Source organism: Galleria mellonella, unplaced genomic scaffold, assembly GCF_026898425.1.
Source record: "Galleria mellonella isolate WM207_F2 unplaced genomic scaffold, CSIRO_AGI_GalMel_v1 utg103, whole genome shotgun sequence".
NCBI classification, from domain to species: Eukaryota; Metazoa; Arthropoda; class Insecta; order Lepidoptera; family Pyralidae; genus Galleria; species Galleria mellonella.
This window is the reverse complement of record NW_026441966.1, coordinates 3,692,960-3,714,644: the sequence shown is the minus strand read 5'-3', so window position 1 is coordinate 3,714,644 and position 21,685 is coordinate 3,692,960. Positions and strand designations below refer to the sequence as shown.

Sequence of the window (21,685 nt, the reverse complement as noted above, 5' to 3'; positions counted from 1 at the left end):
AACATATCCTAGTCATACAAACTAAGCTGTGGATTCATTACTTGCCACATTTTTTGTATGAGTTGATACATAGATACATATATTAATAAGTGGGGGTAAAATAGATACAATAATGAAGAGCAATGAAATATATTTAACAATATATATTCTCTTTTAATTATGATAAATCATAATAGTACAATACATTGATATCACAATATAATTACAAGACGACATTTGTTCTATATATCTTCGTATGTAACATTGTTTTGAGATCCCCTCATAAAAAAGTTACACAGTACCTCAACTTTGTAACAGCTGTGACACGTAGAGAGGATTTATAGACGGAATTCTACTTAAAAAGAACTAAAATTAGTTAAAACATTAAGCCACACTAGACTCCGGTGCAGTGATATACATAGTTTGGTTGTCATCTGTCTTCTGGAGTTCTTTCTCGCGAGCCATAATTATTTGCTCCCTTATTTTCCACTGTAACATGATTTTCTCACTTTTGTATTTTCTAATGGACCGTGCCAACAGCAACGCAAACACTATTCCAAGTAACTGCAAATATAAACACAATTTGACAGTTAATTAGATATTTCCCGTTACATAATGTCTATAGATATGAATTAATGTAATAAATACTGCTACTTCGTGTCTTACATGCAAGATATTACGTGTAAATTTTTAGCCCTAAATAAAGTGCAATAGAGCTTAATTGATTCAGCTATATTTCGATTCTAAGTTCTTTAAAAAAATTGTATTTAAAAAAGAATTAACAAGACCATCAACTGTCCACTGCTGATGGGACGCCTCCATAAGGGAGGATTTTGCCAGTAGTTACCACGTTTGACAGGGTGGCCCATTTTATGCCGGGACCACGTGGAAATTTATTACGTAAATTTTCCTTACATTATAAACGTAGTACGTTAGCTATGTGGATTTCTAAAGTAGAAAAACCAATTAGATAGTCTATTTCTAATGGCATATCAAAATAAAATATATACCACATTTTAAATTCGACCTTCAAGAACATAACTGTGAAAATCGTATCCAATTAGGCGCAGTAATCTTTGCGTGATGCCGAAACAAATATACGAACAGACAGACAAAATTTCTAAAATTTGTATTGACTGTTATTGATCTTATTAAATCCCGTCATATCAATTTTTCTTAATTATCTCCCATGTACAGACGTCATCTTGATACAGTTTTATTATATTATCAGTAAGACAATTAGAAACCCCGTCTGGTTTAATATCAATAAACTTTTTTTTATACAACTTAGAATGGCAAACAAACTGACGGCCTACCTGACGGAAAGTGGTAACCGTCGCCTATAGACATGAGCAGTACCATGGACATAACAGAGTATACTGTTTCGCCCCTTATACCCCCCATGCGTTGCACTTCCTGAGGACTCAGGTGTTATTCCTCCGTACCCTGTAAATTTACACCATATTCCACCCTTCAAACCGAAACACAGCCATGCAAACACAACTGCTTTACGGTTGAAACACGAATGGGATTTTACTACATTAACCTAGCCGTTAAGTAAAAGGCAATTGTTGTTGTATCAGTTGTTACTGTCCAATGCTGAACATAGCCTTCCCCATAAAGAATATTGCCAGTAGTTACCACGCTTGGCAAGCGGATTGGCAACCGCAGTTTGATTTGATTTTTGGTGATGTTTTAAGAGGAACGCTGCTGCCCGTCCCTTCGCCTCTTACGATACCTACGGAAAAGAAAGAGGTGGCCCATTCTATGCCAGAACCTACATGGCTAAAAGGCAGTACTTATTACCATTTGTTTCTATTGGTCTGTGTAAGAGAAGATTTTAGCGTATTGAAGTAATTAATATATGTTCTTTTAAGCTGGTCTTTACGTAATTCTCCTTGGAAACTGTGCATTTATTCTTGGTGAATTCACCCCGATGGACCAACTGACCTAACTTCGTCCTCACTTATCCCTCACTGGCACACACCAGCGTAACTACTATACCACAAGCAAGACTACAATTCCATATTTGCATTCATAAAAATAAACATACCATTATGAACATTACTGAGACACCCAAAACACCCAGCACGCTGGCGTTCTGTACCAAAGCACCGATCAGCGCCCTCTTGCAGCCTATCGATCGCACCCTCAAACACATGTTACCGTCCGCAATAATACAACAACTTTTTGGAATATCCATGAAGATGATTTCGTTTTCAGTACTACTTTTGTACATAACCGTTTCGTTACCAGATAGTTCCATACCAGCGTAATCAAGGTAAGAACTGCTACCGCAACAGTTTAGCTAAAAAAAAATTTATCACATTAATATAATGTGCCATATTTGTGATAAGAGCATTTTTTGTACATAAAAAAAGGTCCGGATTCGACTCCCAATCAGGCCAATACAGGAAATGAACTCTTTTGCATTAGCTCGGGTCTTGGTGTTTTGGTTTGTGCTACAACTGATTTGTTGCCAGAGATGGAAAGTCGTGCCCACCGCAAAATTGTCTTGTGCCCATCCCAGGTTGCAAGTGGAGTTTTAACTAAGTGCAAAAGACATATCTAAGTAATATGTCTTTTTTAACGGACCAAGCCCCCTTTTCAGAGATTTTTTTTAGGAAAAATAATATTGAATACGCTAATGTGCGTTATTTAACACAGGATGTCTTATAAGACACTAGACAATGTAACACTTGAGGAATAGGCAATAGGTGTGATTCATCATCATAACAGCCGTTAACTGTTCGCTGCTGAACACAGGCTTCCCCCATAAGGAGAGATTGCCAGCAGTTTCCATGCTGGGCAGGTGTGTTGGCAATCGTATTTAGACTTATAGATATTTTAAGAAGGACGCTACTGCCTATCTTTCGACTGTTAAGTTGGTGTGATTATGAAGCGCTTATTATTGTAAAGGTATCATATTAGTTGTCTATTGCTGAATATAAGCCTCTCCCATAAGGGGGTTTTGCTAGTAATTGCCACGCATGGCAGGCGGGTTGTCAACCGCAGTTAGGTTCATGGTGATGTTTTAAGAGGGACGCTGCTGCCTATTCCTTAACCATTAAGTTCTTTCAGTCGCCTCTTTATGATACCCACGGGAAAGGAAGGGGTGGCCCATTCTATACCGGGAACCACACGGCATTATGTAAGTATAGCAACAAAATAAGTTGAAAATACTTTATCTCCATAACTTACCGTCGTTTGTAAACTATTTATTTCAGCTTGAATTTCAATGTCGGCTTCATAATAATCTATTGGGAAATATATGTAATTCATCATTGTCTCTGCATCTATTGTGAATGCCAGAATGACGATGATCAACTTAATTAATAGGATGAAACCAAGTAACAGTGCGTACTGAAAATAAAAATATAACATTGGCAATTAAGTATACGATTAGTCACACTTCTTTTATATGGTATCCAAGACATCCGTAATCGACTTTCGTACAGTCCATCCTTTTATTCCTTGGCATAGAGGTATTTAGACTAACGAACAGCCAATTCTAAAAAATAAATGGTACCAGTCCCAGGATGCAAGCGAAACATCACAAAAATGAGATTCTGAGAGTATTTATACGCCTTTTACAAGGGTGTCGGTTCGTTAGAAAATATACCTAAATACGCCAATGTGGGACGGCCAAGGAGATCGTCCCTTCACCTCTCTCTTCCACATTCAACATTTTCTGTAAAATATGACTTTCTTTCATTATATTTCCAGTAACTGTAGAGACAAAGTAACTGTCTACACTGTGGATATTTACTTTAGATTTTACATTAAACAATGCGAAGATATGCTATTTATGTACATAGGCCTCCCCCTTAGAGGGGTTTGCCAGTAGTTGCCACACTTGGTAAACGAGTTGACAACCATAGTTAGGGGAAAGGAAAAAGTAGCCCATTTTATGCCAAAGCCATACGGATAATACATCTATTTAATATTTCTACATAAGTTTATCAAATATTTAAATAATTTAAAATTCAATAATTAGGCTATATTATTGTACTCATAAAAATCTAAATTTACTTACAAAATTAACCATACAAGTGCTTTGCTTCAAACTGCCACAGAAGCCAAAACATGTAACAAGCAAAAGCACCAGACCAAGAAACACGCTCAGCACTGAGGGTGTGATGAATCTGCCACTCATTGTGCTCTCGTAGAAGTAAGAGAAGCTGTGGTAGTGACTATATACCGAAATACCGAGCACTATCATTAGGCCTCCGATGATCTGAAAAAAAAAAAACAGTAAAGTCCTTAAAAATTCCTATTATACTGTGCTAATGTTATGAATAAGAAACTGGGTGTTTGTTACCTTTTTGCGTCTTTGGTTAGTTTACTCATGTTTGTAGAAGGTTTTAGTCACGCAGACTATTTCGAATAGTAAATACCTTTTGAATCTGGGCAAAACTAACAACATTAAGTATCATTTAAATAAACCGACTATTTCTCCGGTAACGTAAAAATATAATTCACGAACCAAATTCATCCGAGTGACGGCTGTAAATTTATTCCCAACTGTGCATGGAGTCAAGACTACATGGCTGTTTCGGTTTGAAGGGTGGGATATGGCGTGAATTTACAGGGTACAGAGGAATAACGCCTGAGTCTTCAGAAATGGCAACGCATGGGGAGTATTATAGGCGAAACAGTAAACTCTGTTATGTCCCTGGTATTGTTCATGTCTATAGACGACAGTTACCGTTTTCCATCAGGTGGGCCGTCAGCTTGTTTATAATTCTCAGTAGTATAAAAAAATCATCATACATGCATAAATCGAGTTATGAAATGTAATATAATGTGAGTATGGAAGGAGGATACAGATCTTTGGCACTCGGTTCTCAGCTAATGTCGTTAGGGAATTAACATAAAGATATTTTTGTATAAGATTCGTATTTATTTACATTGTCATGCTATTGGACAAAAGATTTTAGATATATCTAATCAATACAACTTTTATCCACGATAGTAGGTACTTGAATATATACGTAGAAATGTATCTGCGATTCTGCATACATATAGAGGAGCCTAAATTACTGAGTATTTCAGCGCTCAACTACTGATACAGAATTTTAAAATCTAACAAAGGCACATGTACGAGTATATTTCAGATAATACATTTCTTGAAAAATTATAAGACTACAATAATACGGGTAATCTGAATATTTCCTTGGGAAGATAGCATTTTCATTACCATGGTGCAGTGGTAGATACACTGCAGTATGGAAATAAGGTCTCCGATTCAATTCTCGTTGGGATCGATTGAAGAAACATTTTTTTTTCTGTAATATATATAATATAATTCCGGATGATGTTCCCTGATGTTGGTCGCCTAGCTTCTCATGATTCATAGTAATCTTACTTGAAGGGCAGTCTATTGTTATGATTGTGTCGAACTTATTTATATTAGAATCCAGGAGGAAAACAACAAGTAGTATCTATGTTAACATATACGTGTACTTCAGTCATAGCCTTTAATGGATAATAATAGAATGGTAGCCCCGCCTGTGCTAACGTTATACGCTGGCGGAGCACCAGTGATGGATGAAAGGTGCGAATGAAAAGGCAGGTCAGTTAGCCCATTGTATTAAATACCTGCAATTTACCACGACAGTTTTTAAGAGTGGACCACGTGAAGGTCGACCTGACGGGATATATTGTTGTCAATAGGACTGGTAATTTGTTTTATTAACAATCTCCACCATTACTCCCCCCCCCCCCCACCTTCAGCCATAGTATGATAACGATAATCCTCAAATTCACCTACCTATTTGTTTTTTATGGATGATAGTGGAATAACACTCATCTGCGCGAGGAATTAGTTGAAGGATTAACTAAGGATCAAGTCAGATTTTTATATTTAGTTACTTATTTATTTCTACTTTAAGAGAAGACTCTTGAAGTAGAATTAAATGAGCAACTGCCTTAAATATATTCAGGGAAACGATAGGTATAATCTCTGAACGATAGGTATAAGCTCTGAAGTCAGAACCTATAGCAAACTACAGATGTATTCAGCAGGGAAAAATATATTACTGAAACATTGAAGACGAATCAATAATGCATTAATAGTTGTGATTATCAAACTTGGTGGAATTTTGCTTTTTTACAGAAGTGTATAATTTTTTTTTTTTATAGTATCAATGAGTCAATGAATTTACAAGGGCTAAATTAATTTGTAATCTCTTCTATCTACGTCAACGGGCATAGATTAAGGACAGTACATGTAGCCCTATCTATGCCAGTAGATATTCGTCATGTAAAATAAATATTATAGGTAAAGTATATATACAATGTTTTGAATAGGCTGCCATAAAAATTACAACCAACGTATTATTACTCATTTTAATCTCCAGGACGTCGTAAGTGGCAATTGAGGGAACCAAGTACGATAATAAAAAAAGCAATGGTAAGATAAATAATATATAGGTAAATAAGAAAAGAAAAATAAAACCTTTTACATACACCTTAGTCCTCAGGAACGGCAATGCATGAGAGGTATCATGGGTAAAAAAGTCTCTATGGTGGCTATAGGCGACGATTACCACTTTCCATCAGGTGGGCCGTCAGCATGTTTGTCATTCTAAGTTGAATAAAATTAATAAACTATAAGGATATGGCTCTTATAGAGGAAAACCTATATCCAGCAATAGAAGGTTACTGAATTGCTAACGACGTACTCAAATGTAACTTGCAAAGTACCTACACAAACTAAACCCAAAATAAATATATATACTTTATTACTTACAATGAACATCGTTGTTATGGTCAGCAACAGAAATCTTATAGATTTCATATTATATTCCGTTTCCGTTTTTGTAAACTTCATTATTCGACTGTTTGGTATTGGAGACGTCATTTTGTAAACAACAATCAGTAGCAAGCACCTAACACGTTCTGAAACGTATAATATAATTGAAAATTTCTATCTAGAATAGGCCACTATCAAGAGATAATGTATGAATCTGATAACGAATGTTTACCGCAGTCGCAGCGAGTTTTCTGTATAAAGACACTGTTATTCTTAATTATTATTCATCAAAGTATAATTAGATAGATAGGTATATTATCGAGGTTCATTTTGCGCACGAAATTACGTGTCTCTTTATAAAATATATGACGTTATTTTTGCGGTGCATCCGTCTATGCCGGCGGTACAAAACAATGACGGGGTGCCAATTCTGGATAAAATTATAAGAATGAAGACAGGTCAGTTAACCCATCTGGGCCAATTCAAAACAAATCAACCACTGTAGGTTACAAAACTGCGCAAAAGCCGACCTGAAAGACTGGATGACTAGATAGAAACATTTTCTCACCCCCCCCCCCCCGATTTGTCAAAATTACTAAAAGGCACCTAATTTCCGGACTGGGGGGAAAGGGATTGTTAGTAATGGAGACTGAGAATCCTATTGCTAGCAATATACCCAACCAGATCGACCTCCTCGCGGTTCCCCCTGGAAACTATAATGGTTAATTCCTGATGAATTCATCATTATGGGCTAACTGGCCTGTTTTCATTCTCATCGATCACCCTTCACTGGTGCTCCGCCAGCGTATCCCGTTAGCACAGGCGGGGTCATTTTCATCCATCAAAAAAAAGAAAAAAAAATATCCGGACTGGGGGAAAGAAATTGTTAGTAAAAGAGTATAACAGCCTCATTGATAGGTGCCTTATCAAGTCGACCTCCACGCGATTTCCCCTCGAAACCATCGTGGTTAATTCTTGTAGAATTTGTCACGATAGGCTAATTTTCCTGCTTTCATCTTTACCTATCATCTCTCACTGGTGCTCCACCAGCGTTTACCGAAAGCATAGGCGGGATAAGCATTTCATACTTACCCATAATGTATCCGGGGCTCTCATACCGTTATCATCCATTAAAAAGAATATTCCAAGTTAATCCCAAAATACCTTAAATTCAACTTTAACCACTTTAAAATTGAATGTTAGGTATTTTTAACAATTGAATTGGTAACAATGGAATCAACTAGTCCCATTGCTAGTAATATCTTCTCTTAGGTCAATCTCTAAGCGGCCCCTACTAGAAATGTAGCTTTTTTTTTATGGGTGAAAATGGTATGGTAACCCCGCCTTCGTTAACGGGATACGCTGGCGGAGCACCAGTAAAGGGTGATCGATAAGAATGAAAACAGGTCAGTTAGCCCATCACGATGAATTCATCAGGAATTAACCACGATAGTTTCCAGGGGGAACCGCGAGGAGGTCGACCTGGTTGAGTATATTGCTAGCAATGGGATTCTCAGTCTCCATTACTAACAATCCCTTTCCCCCAAAACTAGAAATGTAGTTAACTTTGTCTAAACACGGCTCTGCGGCTTCATATAGGTAGAACATATATATATTTAGAATGTTTTCTTCCCTTCCATAATTATTTATAGCACGTTATTGAAAGATTATCAGTACGATATCTAAATCAATAAAATTTATCCATTTACCTACTAAGCCAGTTAAAGTTGTATTTCTAATATACTTACCTAGTCTATCTATGGAGTAAAATCATCTCTGGTCTGTATTCTTAGCTGATAAACGTCATAGATACATTAAATTCTTACTTATATTATAAATGTGAAAGTGAAAATAAATATAAAAATAGAAAAATAAATAAAAATTTGCTTGTTTGTTTCTTAACTCTTATCACCTTAACGGCTGATCCAATAACTATGAAATTTGGTACACATCTACTATATGAGATAGAGAAGGATATAGATTACTTTCATGTCAGTTACTGAACACATTCCAATCACACGAACAAAGTTGCGGGTAAAAGGTAGTACGTACATACATTAGTGTAACAGGCATAAAGTCTTACTTGCCTTTAGTAAAAGTCAAATGATTTTATGTATTTATAATAAAACGTAATAAGTCTCTTTACCACAATATGGTTTTCAAATTACGTACGTAAGTAGGTATGCATCGAAATAAGAAGCATGCTGTTTCGTTTTTACGGTCATAGAAGGTTCATAAACGATAATATGAGTATATTATCCTCTTAATGACAGTTTTATCTATTCAAGCGAATAGGTAGGTATTTAGTTTGCTATTCATTTCAATCGCCTTGGTCGCTTCTATTGTCTTGCCTTTATCTTCACAGTGAAGATATGTACCTGTAATGTATTGGATATAAATACCTACTCCAAACACTCAATAATGGGGGGAAAGGGATTGTTAGCAATGGAGTTCGACATTGCTAGCAATATGCCCTATCAGGTCGACCTCCACGTGGTTCTCCCTGGAAACCATCGTGAACAATTCTTGTTGAATTCGTCACGATGGGCTAACTGACCTGCTTCATACTCACCTATCATCCTTCACTGTTGCCCCGCCGGTGTATACCAATATCGTGGGAGGGGTGAAAATACCATTCCATTATCACCCATTAAAAACAAACAATAATGTTAAAAGTAATTTGTTATTAACCTGAATAATATTATAATATATTCCACTTTTAGACATTAATTGTCCACTGTTGAACATAGGCCTTCCCCTTTTCGGTGGTTTTGCCTTTAGTTAGCGCACTTTCCAAACAGATTGGCAACTACAGTTAGGCTTTGGTCATGTTTAAAGAAGGACGCTGCTAACCCAGCACTCAAGGGGGGAGGGATTGTTAGTAATGGGGACTACCAGTCCCATTGCTAGCAATATACCCTGCCAGGTCGACCTCCCCGTGGTCTCCCCTGGAAACCACCGTGCTGAATACCAAGCGTATTCATCACGATGGGCTGACATGCATTTTCATTCTCACCTATCATCCATCACTGATGCTCCGCCAGCGTATACCGTTAGTGCAGGCGGGGTTATCATTCCATTATCATGCACTAAAAAAAACCCAGCACTCAATCACTTAGTCGCCTCTGACGATATCTACTAAGAGATGGCTAATTCTGTACTGGGACTACACAGCGATTATAATATAATCGCAAATAATAAAATCCTACTGAATAGGTGAGGTGTTTCAACAAAACATAGATACTTTCTTCAATTTTATGTATTTTCTGTCGTGAGTGATAAGCGGTCATAAGAGGAGATACCGATAAGAGGGAGAAGGTAGTTCAGTTGACAAATTATTATTGGGACAAAAGTACTAATTTGCCCATGCAGACTTTTGTGTAAAATACCTTTTTATATAATAATCATTATTGTAATCATTCATTGCCCTATCCCCCTAATCCCCCCAAAATACGCCTATGATCCTGAACCACCATCCATCCATTTTCAGCAACATATTGATATTATAATAAAAAAAGTACATTCATTCACTGTTTTACCGTCAAACAATATTTAGGTGTGACATTGATTCATTCGTGTTATCTTGAGCCGCCTATCTTATCACTGTGCCTAATGATTCACTATCAGAACTAACATATTATTTTCATGGAAATTTATGGAAGAATAATTTTTAATTTGATTAAACTACATATTCATATAAATAAACGTAACACCTGTTTCAATAATATGCCAATTCTAAAATTGGATTTAGAAATTTATACAAGCTTATTTTCCTTATTTGACCTTATCAATACTTTTCTTATTTTTTCCGTAGTGTGTATTTAATACCTTACATATATATATTTTTTAAAAAAGTATCCAAGTTCAAAGAGATTAAGGTACTCGGATATATGTATTTGAAAAGTGTAAATCCTTGCGTATACGAGTATCATGCGTTTCACCAATTGCGAACCAATTTTAATATTTTTTTTTTTTATAAAAGGATCTAGAAGCTTATAAAATAGTATGGGATAAATACAAGGTTGGTTTCATACTATTTTATCATAATAATATAGAAACTCTATTTTATCATTTATTTAATTTTATAAAAGTTTCAAACGTAAAAGAATTTGAATTATTATTAAATATTTTTGAGAACTTTTACAATCTAACTGAGATTGTTTGTAAAAATGAGAGAAGGCAAAGTAGTTTGTAAGTATATCCGATGAAAGAATGTTGAAATACGAAATTGCATATTATAAATACCACGTAAAAGTGAAATGTACGAGTATAAAGATTCTAAAAAGAGGAAACCCTGGAGTGAAATATTGTCGTTAGATAGATAAATCTTATGCTGTCTAAATAAAAAGTCAGGAGTCTTGAATACCAATATGTATGCATGCGACCAGTTATGAAAGTGGATGAAATAAAAGATGTATATGAGGTACTCTCTGCTTATCCCGCAAGGGATCTGGTATGGATATACATAATTATTATTTTTAAATAACACTTTATTGTACCAATATTTACAATATGTTTCTTTATTTTTAGTAAAAGATATTAAAATTTTAAAACATACAAAAATTTGTTGCACTGTTAAACGATATTTTCCCTTAAAATTACCTACTTATTTAGTTTTTTTCAAAAATTAAGAATAGTACTTACAAACCCAAATATTCAAACATTATTGCCGAATAACTCGATAGAATTAACGTAGCTATTTTCACCTAAATTATTATCAAGTAGCTTGTGTTTATTGCTTTTAGATTGAAATCATCAAGTTATTAAAAAAAATTTTAGAGCTAACAGAATTTATGGTTACCTTCAACAAATGTACAATACATCGCTAGAAAATTAATACTGATTGCATCTTGAATCAAGACTTTGTTTGCATTAAAATTATTATTATATCTATATAAAAATCATTGCATTTTCTTTCATATATAAAAATCCATCGTATACATTTTGTTCTTGTTTTTAGTTTTTTATCATGTTGTATTTATTATTTTTAAATTCATTTACTATTTATTTTTATATTTAAGTAGGTAACATTGTCTTATTGACAGTATCAATTTCTAACATCATTCCATAAATTAGTATGAAATATATATTTAATATATTCTATTTTATGCAGTTGTTTGTCCATGGAATGGGATGTAGACCACAGGAACAATTTTTTCGTGACCCAACTTCGAGGACTGTTCATTATTTAGTACCCGTTCCTGAATCTCCCAGAGTCTGCGTTGACGTTCAGATTTCGCTCTTCGGATAGATCTGGCCAACGAGAAGGAGAACACGATGCCAATGATCTGAAAATGTTATATAATGAAGGTTAATTGAACATTAATTAACTATAGGATTATTTTAACAAAAAAAATGAATCCATGATCAACGAAATAGAATAGAAATTGTAAAATTATACCCAATTGCAGGGCAGAAAAAATGCTTATGATTATATTTCGAGTAGATATTACAAATTATCTATTTTATTACCTACAAATCTAACAGGCAGCATGTATTAGAAACCAAACTATTATTAGTTACAACTAGAACAATTGCCCGATAAAAATACATGAAAATGGGTAAAACTTCAATTCGATCTTTATTTCTTAGTTCGCAAATTTTATTATATTTACAAATATCAATTTTACAATTAAGCTATGTGAAGGTTTCTGGCTGTCTTAATGGAAATGTAACACACTATTCTTAAGCGCTTCTTTCTTATATTTAATCCTACGCGACAAAGGGCAGAAACCACAGCGGTTAGTGAGTTTTTGCCGATGTTATTTGCCAATAATATAGGTGAAAATAAATTCTAAGTTGATTAACTATTTTTTGTGTTCGTACATCATAAAACATTTTTACTTTTTTTATTCTTAAATATCACTACATTATTACACGATAGGTTACAGATATATAAGCAGTAGTATTTTGGACAATGATAGCCAAAAACAGAATAGAATGGAAGACTCCGGAGGAGACCTTTGTCTTTGGACAAGAGAGGGGTGACAGAACAGTTACTGATTGAATATTAATTACATTGAATTGTTTATTATGTTACTTCTTTAATAAAGGCTTATATTATTATTATTATTAAATATCATTACATTAATACTAAAAATGTTATCAATAACACCTACCTGGATAAAAGCAATAGTCATAGCTCCAGCTCCCAAGAGACCGGCACTTTGGTACACCAAGTAGAAGACTCTGGGCAGGCATCCGTTTGCATATAATTTTGTGCACTCATCAACCTCCATATCTCCAATGACCTCGATGCGAGATGCGGCGCAGCAGGAATTGGGGACGGTTATGTTGTCGATGCTGATACCAGACACGCCTGTTGGAGGTTCCACCTCGCCCCAGTCGAGGTAACTGTTCACACCGCAACAGTTCATCTGCCCAACAGTTTAGGTATTTAGAAATTAGTGATACTCAAATAATATTGAGTTTAACATTTGCATAAACATATGTGTAAAATTTTTTTAATGGATGAAAATGAAATAATGCTAATGAATGGCCAACCCACCCGTGCTAATGATAAACGCCATAGTAAGCAATGATAGGTGAACATATAGATAGGCAGTTAGGCTAAACTGAGTTATTCCACCGTACTGGGGGGAAGGGGAAGGAATTGTTATCAATGAGGAAGTTAGTCCTCATCGCTGTCAATATTCCCTAGCAGGTCAACCTCCACGCGGTTCCTCCTAGAAATCATCGTAACTAGTTTATCACTGAATTCGTCACGATGGACTAACTGACCTGCCTCTTCATCCTCACCTATCATCCCTCACTGGTGCCCCGCCAGTGTATATCGATAGCGCAGACGGAGTTACCATTCCATTATTATCCGTTAAAAAAACCATCGTACCGAATCAACCTGGATAATTACAGACACAATGCTCTCATAAGAGGATCACGAGGAGGTCGACTTGATAAGATACATTATTAAGTATTCTATACAGGTTTCATATATTATAACTATAACTCATTTTGCTAACATTAGCGTGTAAAATATTACTTGAAGGAGGACCGCTCTATCGCTAAATATGTTTTCATTAGCGTACTAATGAAAAAAAATAAAACGTCGAACGTACTGTCTCATTCTATTTCATGCGGGCGATAGCGATAACGTGTATCAATAGGTTATTTACCTCTTGTTTAAGGAAACTAGTTTTACGATCGTTTAATTAATTAGGAACTTTTGAATCCATAATTATACACGGGTTCTCTTACCAGAGACTTTTTTTTACCAAAGGATACAAGTCATTGCATGGATAACTCTGTCCTATAGATGTTTCTGTCGTGAAACAGTTGCGTTTTTATGGCTTTGTTTCGGTTTCAAAGTTTTTTTTTAATAAGTGAAAATGAAATGGTAACCCCGCCTGCACTATCAGTATACGCTGGCAGGGCACCAGTGAAAGGTGATAGATAAGGGTGAAAGCAGGTCAGTTAGCCCATCGTAAATAATTCCGTGAGAAATAACTACGATGGTTTCCAGGGGGAACCGCATGGAGGTCGATCTGATAGGGTACATTGCTAGTAATGAAACTGTTCGATCCCATTACTATATAATATTAACAACCCCTTTCTCCCCAGTTTCAAAGTTGGGAGATAGCAGTAAAATTACTGAGTATTGAGGCATAACAGCTTCGCCTTCAGGAATGATAACAGGTTATGGTATACTAGGGGCAAACATATATTTACAATTTATTATAAATATGTATGTCCATAATGCTGTTCATGATAGATAGACGATGGTTACCATTTCCATCAGGTGATCCGTCAGCTTAGGAATAACACCTGAGTCCTCAGGAATGGCAAGGCATGGGGGTATCATGGGCGAAACAGTATACTCTGTTATGTCCATGGTACTGCTCATGTCTATAGGCGACGGTTACCACTTTCCATCAGGTAGGCTGTCAGCTTGTTTGCCATTCTGAGTTGTATAAAAAAAATGTAGTGTCAAAATTAATATTAATATAATTGCCTCCAGATGTTCGTCGCCTGAATCCACATAACACAGCCATCCCAGCTTGAAGACTAATCGATTCTTGTGATTGTACGGCACTCATTATTATTATATTTCTACTTACCCTGCTCTGGATGAAGTCGAATGAGTCCTGAACTTCAATGTTGTTGTAATAGAACGGCATCGTGAGGGTTAGTTTGTCGTGAAGCATCTCGCTGATCTGCGCACGGAGGCTGTACGCAGCGATCGCTGCTGCCAGCTCCAGAATCAGTACGATGCTGAGAATTACTGCGAACTAGGAAAAACAATATGCGAATATAAGTAAGAGAAGGATGGTCAGAAAATAAAATACGGGGGATCGTACGGGACCTCTTTACATTTACTGAATTCTAATATATTTCAGCTTATATGGTATACATTTATTTATAGGAGTAATATTAGTAGTAATATTTTAACAAAATATATCTCCACCTAGTATACTTACTTTAGTATATAAATGTAGGGGGAAAAGGAGTTGTTAGCAATGGCAAATAGCATGTTAGCAGCCCCATTGCTAGCAATATCCCCTATCAGGTCGACCTCCACTTGGTTCCCCCCTGGAAACCATCATGAACAATTCTTGTTGAATTCGTCACGATGGGCTAACTGACCAACTTCATCCTCACCTATCAACTTTCACTGGTGTATACCGATAGCACGGGTAGGATTACCATTCCATTATCACCCATAAATATATATATAAATGTATGAGAAATATCTTAAATGAGAATAATGAAGATAATTTTATTGTTAAATATTTCGTAAGTACACATTATATTTTAATGTAATAACTATATAATATGTAACTTATTTTAGTCAAGTTTTCTAGACTAAAACACACATAAGCTAAGCCAGTAATTATTGCATTAAAATATAATGAAGATAATCTCTTTGAAGGATTAACCTTGCGGTAGATGATCCGACGGTTGCTACGTCACATTCTTTATGTTTACCTACTATTACGTCAAAGTTCTTGAGAAATCATTCGAGTTATTTTTCTTGTAGAATGCCAGTAATATACTTACACTCTTATTCATAAAAGTGAAGCCTTCTTGTAGAAGGCCTTTATTGTAAATCTATTTTAACTATTACACTGTTTTGTCACATTCATTCAAACTCATCATTTAGCAACAGAGAAAGAGACAAACAATTCTATAGCTAAAATAGGTTTATGAAAGGTTTGAACTTTTTATGAATAAGGGGGACTAATATGTGCATGTTTGCATGAACATGACTCACGTGATGGTAAGTGACTACCACCATTCATGATGCTCAATGGGTGTCACAGTATATTCCGTGATGGCTATGGTACTGTTTATGTCTATAGCCTACGCTTACAACTATTTATCTGATGGGATGTTAGCTTAAAAAAAAATAAGAGCCGTAAAAACTCAATTTTTGCAGGTATGCTGCCAGTCTTTTAACATGTAATATATATATTTTTAATATTTTAATATCATATCTGTTCGAGAATACTACTATTGGGAGTTGATTCCGTAATGTAATAGTGCGTGGAAGGAATTGTACGGAAAAACTAATGTTAAAGGCCTTTAGTTTATGACGGTTAGGGGAATGTTTTTTTTTTTTTTTATAATGTTACTGGTAATAAAAAGAAAATATGAAGTGTGTACTTACAATGTTGACTAAGCAGGTGCTCTCCTTCAATGCACCGATGCAGCCAAACAGCGATACGAACAGCATAATGATGCCAATGACGATGACGAACATGGCCGGCGAGAAGAAGTGGTCATCCAGGAAGAAGGAGACATCGTGGTAGATGGCGTATATCGTCGTGCCCACAGATATAATCAGCGCGGACGTTAGCTAAAAAAACGACAAGCAATCATAAATGTTAAATTTATAGGTGTATTTAACAGAGGAGATGAATGCACTATTCCAAAATGCAAATGAAGCTACACAAAGGCATATCTGAGAAGACATTTACGCCTTTTTTAAAGAACTACTCTCTCTCATTTTATTTCCATTACGCTAATTATTTATGATTGAATCAATTAAAAATAATTGTTTGGTGTAATGTGTGTGTGTGTGTGTGTGTGTGTGTGTGTGTGTACATGTGAGATGCATGCCGAGTGAAATTTGAAGAAATGGACATCTAAGTGCAATAAGCAAAAATAATTGCTTGTTAAAATAAAAATTAATCAAATACTATCAGCAATTCGTCGACAAACGACCGTTTTATTTAGTATTTTTTTTTATCTCTATAATTAATATAATTTATATAAAAAGTAAATACGCATTCATTAATTTATGTCTAATTTCATTCGCTATTTTATTTTGCAGTATCGCTACATAGTTGTGTTGAGGCTTGTTTGAATCGAAGCATTTGGCGTTCCATTAATTCTGTCTACCGTAAAATGGGGAACAGGAGTGACAGATATATTTATATGTTACATAGTAATTATATATATATATATACAAAGCCCTTTTGTTTATATTTGTCAAAAAGACTTTTGTTTATACTTAAACAAAAGTCTCTTCCACAAATATCAACAAAAGGGCATTTACCAATATCGATCATAATGCCTAGAACTATAATTAAAATGTGGTAATAACTTCACAACACAAAGTCGACGTGTATTAATTAATTGATGCAATACCTATGGTATATGTACTCGTTAGTATTGATTTTGCACAGTCAAGGATATTATGAAATGATACATTCTATTCTCTTATTCTCTATTTTGATGATGAATCTATTCTGATTGTATCCTGAGGAATTGTTTGAAATGCCTACAGCCACCTTTTATCATCGCACCGCTCGCCATCGACAGAAATTCATTCTCACACACTTGAGCCTAAATGGTCACGTACAGCGCAATTTCAGAGAACTTTTCTCCCATGAACGCTCAGGCTATGGATGAGCTGCCAAGGTTTTCCCTAAAGACTACAGTATGGGGTTACTCAAAATATTAGAGTTTCTTCTAGGTCGGCAACGTGCACGTGTCGCCCCTAGTGTTGCTGGCATCTATAGGCTACAGTGACCATTTACCATCAGATGGGCTATATGCTTATTTGCCACCTTTATGGTATAAAAAAAAATCTGAGTTAAATATAGTACTACATTCCATATATAATATCTGTATAAGAATATTTAATCAGTGAAACTGAAAAATTTCCAATACAAACTTAACAGTTCAATAAATCATACTAGTGTTGTTGTATCACCCCATAATCCACTCCTGAATATAGCCTTCCCCATAAATGGGGTTTTGTCAATAATTGCCACGCTGGGCAGGCGGGTTGGCCATCGCAGTTTGGCATTTGGTGATGTTTTAAGAGGGACCCATCCCTCTTTCATAAGCGTCTTACAATATCCACGGGAAAGGAAGAGGTGGCCTATTCTACGCCAGAACCTACCCGACTGTGTACTAGTGTAAGAACTCTAAAATTATTGTGTTATTTTCCAACTCATGTTTCATTGTCAAAACTCAGTTATTTTTTTTTTTTTATTTCAAACACTTCGTAACTAAGATACAAACGATTTCGATTACAAATACAATTTATTTGCACGGAAAGAAACAAAATGTAAATAAATATCTTTTTAAGGCGTAAAGAAATGAAATGAAAAGTAAGTGTTAATTGGTAATACCAACACGTGTTCAGAGTCCCACAAAACGCTAACAATCACTAGTATTGACCGTCAATATTCATTGTCAACCTTAATGAAATATATTATAATACCTAATAATTATCCAAAATCATATCAAAGAAACGGCAAAAATTCAGGATATGTCATTATTGTTGACGCAAATTTTACGTCATGCTTATTCAAAACATGATTAATTTGATAGATATAATGATTTGATTGTTTATTATTTTATTAATAAAGACAGTTTTGCACCGTCAAAAGGTGAATTCAATCGTAATGAAACTTATTGATAATTGTCATTTCGTATCCACCTTAAAATTTAACGTTTACGATTTAAAAAAGATCCGTCATAATCGATTTAAATATAACAACTATTTTACATTATAATGACTCATTAGCCTATCAATATAAAATGATAAATGTGAAATTCTTAATGACATTTTTATGTCTGTTACTTAAGCACGTTTAAATAGCCAAACAGATTTAAATGAAATTTGATAATAATAAAGAATTTTATTCAAGTAAACTTAATAATATTTTTATAATCATATTTTACTATAAATAAATAAACATTTTTTAATAGTCATTTTTCATTAAACTACCGCCTAGTTCGGAATACAATTGCAGCCGAGAGAAACGGACAAGAAACACTACTAGTTTTTTCAAATAAAAGTTAAGTTTACAACAAAATGGATAAAACAACTGTAACAAATTTTGCATTGATAAAAAGATAGAAAGCGAAAAGTTACACAAATAGGCGATATCCTAATTCAACATGAAGGATATTTTCTATATTGATTCTCTTTCTATTTGAGTCTATATTAGTACGAGTATATTCCAGTTTGTTCGCATTCACATTGTAGCTTGTGCATTGTAAATGCCTATATGTACCTATTCGAAATTATCTTTATATGCATTCCTGCCTTTCATAATATATACTTACAATTTGGGCTATCTATTCGTATATCAAACTAGAGTTGGATAAATTATCACATCGTACAATTTGATCAATACTTCTTATCTCGTATAGTCGAACCGTTTTTTTTTTTTTTTTTTCATATCTACTGATAAATAACTTTGTATTTAGTGTTGCCTGTTCCTGGTAATTTACAGAGTGCCTCTATGTTATTTTCTATATTTTGTATTTCCCAGTATAGTATTATATTATCTGTGGTATTGCACAAGCAGGGTGTTTACAGTGTGGTTGTTGATATGTGGTTGTCCAATTTTATAATAAAACTAGCTTTAACACACGACTTCGTCCACCTGATCTGAATATGTTCATTGAGCGAAATAAAATAGTAGCCTATCTCTTTCTCCATGCCATATAATACGTGTATACCAAATTTCATAGAAATCAGTTCAGCAGTTAAAACGCTTATAAATAACAAATAAACAAACTCCTTTTCACATGGATAAAAATAATACAGTGAGTGATGATTGGAGAGAATGGAGTAAGGTCAATTTGATCTCATCGTGACGAATCCACCAGGATTAACCGTGGTGGTTTTTAGAAAGGAGCACGTGAAGATGGACAAAGTTAGTTAACAAAGAGGCCGCTAAATCTAATTGCCAACAATCCCCTTCCTCCCCTTTCCCCTATTGGCACAGTGTTAAACAGTCACATCGATTCGTATAGGTGAGATACCGGGTTCGATAGACTACGAAATTAAATTTTAACGATTTTTTCTAGACTGTGTTTTCAAATATTCTTTGACTTGTTTCTCTATCTACAGGCCCCTTGTTTTAGAGCTGGAAGGCATTATGCGTCATATTTTATAATCATTATATCGCAACAAACGGTAATATTGTTTCGACAACATATTAAATAGATATAGACATTTACTGACGTCACACGCTCAATTGAATCGCCTTGAGAATTAATTTCAGATGCACGGGTTATTATAAACTGACTTTCCAATTTGTGACGTTACAATGAACAATAATTATAAAATATGAGACATTACCTACCTAGGTATATATCTATGTATTAGCTCAATGTAGACAATCTATGTATACATATAATAAAACTGTAGAGGTCGAATGTCTGTACATAGAATAAAACACTAAAAACCGAGTCAGGAAGGTGTTAGAAGTAAAACAGAACACATCCAGATTAGATTTTTTGTTTTTCTATCTGTTTGTCTGTTTGTACGGGCTAAGATTCGAAACTGTTGAACCGATTAAAATTAAGTTTTGCATGGTGGCACCTTCCATTCTCGATTAACATTTTAGATACTTTTAACCACGGACAATTAAAGAGTTCCCGTGGGATAGTTAAAAACTATAGTAACTTGTACAGCTTAGTACACAACCTACTTAAGTAAAAACGTTTTGACCTAAGGCAAAAAGTGAGAACGACGCTTCATTTGTTAATTTTGGTCCAGCATTCCCAAATAAATAGGCAGGTACATACACCGATACATACTAAACAGGAATAATAAATACCACGCGGACAAAGTCGCAGGCATCACCTCATATATACATGATTTTAATTACGACATAAAATTTTTACATTGTTAAGATTACTTATATATGTATAAAATTTTATGACAACCACCTTTGCGACATACTAATAAAGTAGGTAATCTCATAACAAATTTATGACACACAAAGCATTGATAAGCTTGATGGACAAGCAATTAATTTCAACGTAACTATTGAAAAATTAACTTACCACGAAAATAGCTGTTATACACAATAGCATATATTTAATGCAGTTCATTCCGACGTCTCTGTTTCTGTGCGTCATTTTACTGGTTGCTTAGGTAAAAAAAAAATACCTCTGTAAAAGTACTTGAACACACAACGTTCGATAACGTACTGTATCTAGAAGCGTATTTACAGGTAACGTCCCGCTTATCAGCCTGATAAGTTATCAGGGATTCTATGAAATTGGCACTTTTGATACAGATACTATTTATACACAGGTAAGTATAACACAAACTAATTCTCTACCTACTACTATTGTAGCGAGTATTCGGCGCAATTAGAGACTATTAGACCGTGCGAAGGACGATTTTTTACATAGGAAACACCACTAACAACATAACTATTCGCGCTGTACCAGTGAACTAACCATAGTTGATAGAACATTTTTCTTTCAGTGTACAGCCAATTAACTAGTTCTACGTAGTTGAATGTTGCGGTACGTCATATTTTAACGTTTGCCGACTAGTGTAACTGGCAACATTGGAGATCCTATGACTCTGATAATAAGATTTAAAAACGAATGGTAATTGTAAACCAATAAATCGTTAATGTAAATATGTGTCATACAATTCGCTCTTCCTTGTATTTGCTGCTATCAATAGATAAAATTTAATTTTCAATATATTTAAAAAAGGTA

The 21,685-nt window shown here is 34.8% G+C and overlaps 2 protein-coding genes across 2 annotated transcripts; both read right to left on the bottom strand.

Annotated features, from left to right (window-relative positions):
* Positions 1 to 113: 113 nt before the first annotated feature.
* On the bottom strand, positions 114 to 9,774 carry LOC113517514 (23 kDa integral membrane protein-like). Its single transcript, XM_026902203.3, has 6 exons — positions 9,753 to 9,774; positions 6,734 to 6,882; positions 4,016 to 4,216; positions 3,181 to 3,342; positions 2,033 to 2,287; positions 114 to 543 (listed from the first exon to the last, which is right to left on the bottom strand). The coding sequence occupies exons 1-6, from the start codon at positions 9,757 to 9,759 to the stop codon at positions 364 to 366; spliced, it is 954 nt and encodes a 317-aa protein (XP_026758004.2). The 5' UTR covers positions 9,760 to 9,774; the 3' UTR covers positions 114 to 363.
* Positions 9,775 to 11,205: 1,431 nt separating this feature from the next.
* On the bottom strand, positions 11,206 to 21,391 carry LOC113517713 (CD63 antigen-like). Its single transcript, XM_052900203.1, has 5 exons — positions 21,014 to 21,391; positions 16,362 to 16,550; positions 14,812 to 14,982; positions 12,856 to 13,113; positions 11,206 to 12,024 (listed from the first exon to the last, which is right to left on the bottom strand). Exons 1-5 carry the CDS (start codon positions 21,086 to 21,088, stop codon positions 11,842 to 11,844), a joined length of 876 nt encoding a protein of 291 aa, XP_052756163.1. The 5' UTR covers positions 21,089 to 21,391; the 3' UTR covers positions 11,206 to 11,841.
* Positions 21,392 to 21,685: the final 294 nt, after the last annotated feature.

Excerpts from the sequence above, each read along its gene's own strand:
- LOC113517514 (XM_026902203.3), bottom strand. Across the intron at positions 3,343-4,015 it reads GCACTTGTATGGTTAATTTT|TACGCACTGTTACTTGGTTT; the intron begins GTAAGTAAATTT and ends TTTTATTTTCAG. Across the intron at positions 2,288-3,180 it reads TAAATAGTTTACAAACGACG|CTAAACTGTTGCGGTAGCAG; the intron begins GTAAGTTATGGA and ends ATTTTTTTTTAG.
- LOC113517713 (XM_052900203.1), bottom strand. The coding sequence starts at position 21,088 with ATGACGCACAGAAACAGAGACGTCGGAATGAACTGCATTAAATATATG. Across the intron at positions 16,551-21,013 it reads GTATAACAGCTATTTTCGTG|CTAACGTCCGCGCTGATTAT; the intron begins GTAAGTTAATTT and ends TCGTTTTTTTAG. Across the intron at positions 13,114-14,811 it reads TCGACTTCATCCAGAGCAGG|ATGAACTGTTGCGGTGTGAA; the intron begins GTAAGTAGAAAT and ends ACTGTTGGGCAG.